This window comes from Oryza sativa, chromosome 6, assembly GCF_034140825.1.
Source record: "Oryza sativa Japonica Group chromosome 6, ASM3414082v1".
In the NCBI taxonomy this organism is placed as follows: Eukaryota; Viridiplantae; Streptophyta; class Magnoliopsida; order Poales; family Poaceae; genus Oryza; species Oryza sativa.
In genome coordinates, this window is record NC_089040.1 from 12,452,804 (window position 1) to 12,459,357 (window position 6,554).

A 6,554-nucleotide genomic window follows, 5' to 3' on the forward strand; every position below is an offset into this window, starting at 1 on the left:
TGCATATTTCTTGTTTGGTTGGTGTCTTATGTTTTGTTGTGTTTGATAGGTGTACGTGAGAAATGCGATGGCGGGATACTGGGGTAATGTGAGTGTGCGACCCGGACAGTGAAGGGGACGGACCGTAGGTGCGGTATGAGACGATGCTGGCGTACCGGGTGCAGTCACAGGGGTGACGATCGAGGAACCAGCCGCCCGGACATCATCATGGTTTCCTTCTACGTACGTACTCGATATGGGGTTCGTCCACCCACACCATACTGCCCATGCCTGCCTTCTACGGTGAGCGTCATGCCTACCTTGCCCCCTGCAGCATCGATATCGTTAAGATTGATGTGCAGAACATCATCGAGACATTCGGTGTCAGGCATAGACGCATGGTAGTCGCTTCGCGCCACAGCCGCGTGGCCACGCCGCTGTGTTTGTTTCAGCCCACTCCCTCGTTTTCCGCGCGCACGCTTTTCGAACTGCTAAACGGTGTATTTTTTACAAAAAATTTCTATATGAAAGTTGCTTAAAAATTCAAATTAATCTATTTTTGAAAAAAAATTACTTAATACTTAATTAATCATGTGCTAATGGACCGCTCTGTTTTTCGTGTGGGAGAGGGTTCCTAACCCCAGTAACCGAACACAGCTATATTGCAGGTAGCTTTGCCGAGCATGAGCGGATGTGTGCTATGCTGCCATAGCACCAACGAGGTTCCTACGACCACATTTGAGGATTTAAATGAAGCACATTCTGTAAGGCTCGGAAATCAATAGAAGAATAGAGGGTGTGTTTAGTTCACATCAAAATTAAAAGTTTGGTTGAAATTGGAACGATGTGATAGAAAAGTTGGAAGTTTATGTGTGTAGAAAAGCTTTGATTTGATGGAAAAGTTAAAAGTTTGAAGAAAAAGTTTGGAACTAAATAAGGCCAGAACAAGTAGTAGGTGCGTGAGTCGGGTCACATGCGAGGAGGAGCAGGGACGTGAAGCGTGAGTGGCAGGAAAAGATGGCGCTGGTGTTGAGGTCTCCAACGGTATTACTCGAACGAGCAGTTGGGGCCCTGGGAGCTGCGGGGTAATTGCCGCGAAAATGGTGCTTTTCCTTGTGTTATTGCCGTGGGGTTATTGGATTTGGATTTTGGAGTTAGTCTTTAGTATTTTCAAATTTCCTAATTGTATCTAATTATCTCAATGGTTGGGATTGTTTTCTCTGCAGAAGGACAAAATAGTGTGCTAGCGTCATAGTTGAGCACTAAACCTTAACTTCACACTGATACTTTTTGCTCAATTGTTGTATATCATTTTATACAAATGTTTAGGATATATATTTGGCATTTAGTAGTGAACTTTGCGAGTTAAGCGAATTTTGCTATTTGATTTACACATGTTAATCCTTTCTGTCTTGATGTATGGAGCTACTGCACAAGAAATGGCCTACAGATGTTTCTCTGTCATTTATGTTTTGTCTATTAATATACTTAGTTTTGGATGTTGGATGAATTACTCTTTTCTTGAATATCGGGATATTACTATTTTTTGTCCCCGTGTTCAAATGCTAAGTGCAGATGTCAACTTTGATATATATATCTGCTCGGTATTATTTACACTTGTGTGTGACGTTCCTTGGGCAATAATATTATTGGTTTAATTTTCTTTATGTATTGCGTAAGAAGGTTTCGTATATAGACGCAGGGGTTCTTCTAAAAATAGCACTGGATACACACACATTCTAGCATTCAGTCTAAGTGCCTTCTCCAACACAAAAATATGAAATTGTAGTCGTAGCGCACATAAACCTGCTCAAGGTGCCTCGTATGCGACCATGTGTAATATTTAACAGATATTGAGCCACCTTATAAAAAGCAAAACGGTGCACGACAGCTACCGCGCGGCGTTACTCCGTGCTTACCTGTCTAGTTTAATCGATTTTCATCTTAGTTTGATGATGCAGTTGGAAGTCATGGCTTTGACAATGTACGTAGCACTAGGCCAGTTAGTTTAGTGAAAAATATATGCTCACTGATCATATACTAGCTAGCTACTAGTCATTGATATATATATATACACACACACATACTAGCAAAAGTGCCCGTGCGTTGCACCAGGTGATTACAAAGTGTGTACAGTGACAAAAAGTGTTATTTGGTTTAGACAATTAATCTGCTCAAAAGAAATTGTTTGTTATTTGTTTTAGACAACTAATCTGCTAAAAAAGATGATGGATGAAAATTTGTATGATGAAGAAAAATATTTATTTTTATGTAGGTAAGTCTAATAAAATAGCAGTGAAATTTTTATACTCAATGTACTTTGATCTAGCAAAATACCCGTGCGTTTCACCGGGTAATGATATGGTGACTGAAATTTGATTTGAACTATTTATATGAAAAAAATGAATTGTAATTTAATGAAATATAAAATTTTCTGCAATATTAATTACACTCTTTTAAATTATAGCAAAAGTGGTATTGCGTTGCAATGAAAAGAAAAAACAGATAAAATTAAATTAAAACATAATAAATTCTAATTAAATGAAATACAAAATTTCTGAAATATTTAGGTATTTTTTAAGTAGGTAGGTATATAATTAAATTAATTTATAAGCAAAGTAAGTGTAAGAAATAAAATATTATGGTTGGATTTAACTTTTATTAAATTTTCTATATTAATTACACTCATTGAAATTTTCTTGGAATTTACATAGCTTAATTGCTAATTTTGATAATACAAATATCATTTCAGCATTTATTGAAATGAAAATCTAAACAAAAATCCTTTTTTCTCTATGGACCTTTTTCAGCCCATTTTCTTCTCTAGCCCGCAAGAGAACAAAGTATACTTTATACCCCATACTCCTCCTCTCACTTAGTGGACCGCCGGCTCACGTGCGGCCCAAACCCTCGATCAATCTCAGCCGTTCGTTTTGATGGGTGGCTCAGATCAGATTAAAATTGATGAAACCCTAACCCTAACCCTCCCCCTCCCCCTCCCCCCAAGCCGAGCCGAGCCGAGCCGGCCGCCTCTTCCTCCCTCGCCCCCGACGCCCCCTCCCACCCAGCCGGCCGACTCCCCCGCCACCGGCACCGTCCCTCCCTTCTCGCCGGCACGGCGCGGCGATGGCGGGGTGTGGCGGCGGCGCCGCCTTCCCCCATGGCGAGTGGCGGTGGCGGCGGCGTTGCCCTTCCCCCAGCGGCGGCGGCGCCCTCCTCCCCACGAGCGGCGGCGACAGCGCCTCTCCCGCACCGAGCAGCGGCGACGGCGGCGGTGGCGGCGGGAGGGCCGGCGACGCCCTCCCCTCCACTAGATCGGGGGGAGGGGAGGTACAGCGGCGGCGGTCCCGGCGGAGCAGGAGGGGCGGCGGCCTGGACGGCGTGGAGGTGGCATCGGCGCCGGCCGCCGATTTTTTTTTTTTTTTTTTTTTTGCAAATTTTTCTATGGCTATTGCTAATCGAATCGGATTGTGTATGGACGAATAACGGACGAAAATTAGATGTGACGATCGGAAAAATACGAATATTTATATTAGTTATAGATATATATATGTGGGACGTTTTACAGAGTCCCCTACCGCTGTGACCTGTGAGTGGTAGTGTAGTAAGATTATGTGTTAGCGTTGATTTTCATGGGCACTTTAGATATTTTCTTAATTTTGGTGGAAGGGTATTTCAGTAATTTCGTATGTTTTCAGTCATGGGCCGCAAGGCCCAATCGCCGTCCCCATCCCATCGATACGCCGCCGCCATCGCTCTCCCTGTTCATGGCAGCGCCGCCCTCCATAACCTAACGCCGAAAAACCTTCGTCGTGTGTGTTTTGACGATTCTAAATTGACAAGCAACTAATTCCCAATCTCCATAGAGTACATCGTTAAAATCACACTAATAAGAGCAGGTACAATAGCAGGCTATAAGCCAGTTATAAATATATTTTAAAGAAATAAAGGAAGAGAGAAAATAGCAGCGGGCAGCACGGACTCCAAGACATACTTTGTGTATGACAGGTAGGACCAGGTATTAATAGTATAGTAAGCAACTATTGTATGAATTAGCTATTACTTAGGTATAGATGATTTGGAGCTAGTAGTTGGCTATACTATTAAACTTGCTCTAAATATTGTCATATGAAATGCATGAGATTGCTTTGATAGGTCTGTAATGGAGTTTTCGTAAACCTCCTAATCCCCTTATTGATGAACACACATCACGCCCAACCGTGCGGCATTTATGCAGTCCCACTGCCTTATTCGCTCGCCGCTGCAGTAAACCAGGAGCTATGGCTTTGATAGCAACTGCTGGTGCCTTCCGGCAACCTCGCCGTTCTTGATTGCTGCTCTTCTCTTTGATACGTGGACGGGCAGAGTAATTAATTAACAAGTTTAGGTCAACAAAGTATACGAATCTACACTGCTGCCATATAGTTCATTTTCTACTCTACCCCTCCCCAATTTCTACCGCACACTACTATCACTACAATCAGATGTAGTATAGACTGATCTAGTCCATTGGATCCAATGGAATGGATGGCTCACATCTATTTCAGGGTACCGTAAAAAAATCTAGTGGGGGAAGTAAATTGGTGATGTTTACTTTGATAATTGACTTTAATTACAAAACAGTTTAATTGCCTCCCATCACAATCAAAATATAAATCGAGTTATGGTCAATGCCTTCACACTCATCTTCTCTTCTTGTTTTTTTTCTCTTCCTGATGATTTGCCTCAAGTACTAAATATAATTGTCCACAGGAACTATCAGTTGATGATGTGATATCCACCAAAGAGGCCAATTCGATCTTAATCCTAACGCCCAACTGTATTACGAATTATTATTAGAGGTAGAAATTAGCTTCTATCCATTAACCCTTTGAAAGGAACAAGAGTAATATCAATATGCAATACGGTGTACGCATGCATTGAAGCGCCTATAAATTAGAGCACAATGGCAGAGCATTCTTCTTTTCACAGTCTAGCTAGCTCAATTGATCGTCAGAGATGGCTCTCAAGAATCTCCTTCTGCTTGTCTTCCTGACTGCTCTGCTTTTCTTCTTCCTGGATGTAGCTCACGCTAGAGAACTCTCTGAAGCCAGTGGTTTGTAACGATGACCTCTGTCTCCCTCTCTCTCCTTCCAATGGCTTAAATTAATATTCAAGCAAAGCTATCTATTTGAATAGATGATAATAAAACATGAATAATATTGTAAGTTCGGCACTAGTAATGCATGTGTTCGTATTGTTTATATTTAGGCAAGAGTCATTGTATGTAAAATATGACTATTAAACGACGAGTACTAAGAATCTTGTGTATGCAGAATCTGAGGGGAAGAATGTGAAGCCTTCAGGGATGCCAGGGGTCGAGGATCAGAAGTGGGGAGGTGGATATCATCACGGTGGAGGATACGGATACGGTGGTGGGTATGGTGGAGGATATGGACGTCCTGCATATGGTGGTGGGTATGGTGGAGGATATGGCCATCCAGGGTATGGTGGAGGATATGGCCACCCTGGGTATGGTGATGGCTATGGAGGTGGATACGGTAGTGGATATGGTGGCGGGTATGGTCATCCTGGCCACGGTGGAGGATATGGTGGTGGGTAGGGAGGTGGTTACGGTGGTGGCGGTGGCTATGGTGGTGGTGGAGGCTACGGAGGAGGACAAGGTGGTGGTTGGCCTTGATAAGTAGCCGAAAAGAGACATATGTCTGTTAAATAAGTCAATTATGACAAACTTGCTTGAGTATGCATGTATCTTCCAACATGTATTCTAGCTTTGAGCATAATAATATGGTGTATTTGAAAATATTTATATCTCTCTTTTCTTTTTTCTTTCGAAAACATATATAGAAGAATTGCGCTTTATTTTATTAAGGAGAGAGCAAAATACATGTGCAAGAAAAAAGAAAAATAACAAAACCACTCACAAAGAGGAACTCATGTGACGCATGGGTGCCTGCTAAACACCACAAACTACTAGTCTCTCCGGACATGGCTGCCAAGACCACTGTAATAGTTGGGTTAACTCCATCAAGCACACAGTTATTGCGATGCTTCCAAATTTTTTAAGCAACCAAAATGACCAAAGAGTTCAGCCCATTTCTCATCTCTTTAGGCGCTCTTTTGATCATTCTACATCAATCCTGCGAAGTTGACTCTGAAGGTTGAGGTGCAATAGCACCTAGGTTCAGTCTCCCAAGGATCAAGGCCCGTATTTGCCACGATAAAACACAAGAAACAAGAATATGCTGCATTATCTCTTCCTCTTGGTCACAAAGGGGGTACACGGCCAAATGAGGTAATTAAATTACATTGGGCTAAATGATTACCTGTCCAACTACTGATCTTACTAGCCAACCAAATGTAAAATTTGCAACGGAGGGGGTTGGGAGTTGCAACTCTTCGAAATTCTCCTCTAGGGTGCTAACATGATAGACCTGAGAAAATAAGCTTCATAGACCGACATACTTGTGTAAGAGACAGCCCCTTGTCAGTTTCCATTTGTGCTCATCCAGGACCCCTTGTTGCAAGACCAATCCATCAAGTAAACACCAAATACCTAGGTACTCAAAAATAGT

At 42.2% G+C, this 6,554-nt stretch overlaps 1 protein-coding gene across 1 annotated transcript; it reads left to right on the forward strand.

Moving 5' to 3' along the window:
* The first annotated feature begins 4,925 nt into the window (after nt 1-4,925).
* Nucleotides 4,926-5,784, forward strand: LOC107277538 (uncharacterized). The gene is made up of 2 exons (XM_015787178.3): nt 4,926-5,074; nt 5,295-5,784. The coding sequence occupies exons 1-2, from the start codon at nt 4,978-4,980 to the stop codon at nt 5,579-5,581; spliced, it is 384 nt and encodes a 127-aa protein (XP_015642664.1). The 5' UTR covers nt 4,926-4,977; the 3' UTR covers nt 5,582-5,784.
* The last annotated feature ends 770 nt before the right edge of the window (nt 5,785-6,554 follow it).

What these genes read in the sequence shown, in the direction of transcription:
- LOC107277538 (XM_015787178.3), top strand. Translation starts at nt 4,978, where the DNA reads ATGGCTCTCAAGAATCTCCTTCTGCTTGTCTTCCTGACTGCTCTGCTT. An exon ending in AGAACTCTCTGAAGCCAGTG is followed by an intron (nt 5,075 to 5,294) that starts GTTTGTAACGAT and finishes TTGTGTATGCAG; the next exon opens with AATCTGAGGGGAAGAATGTG.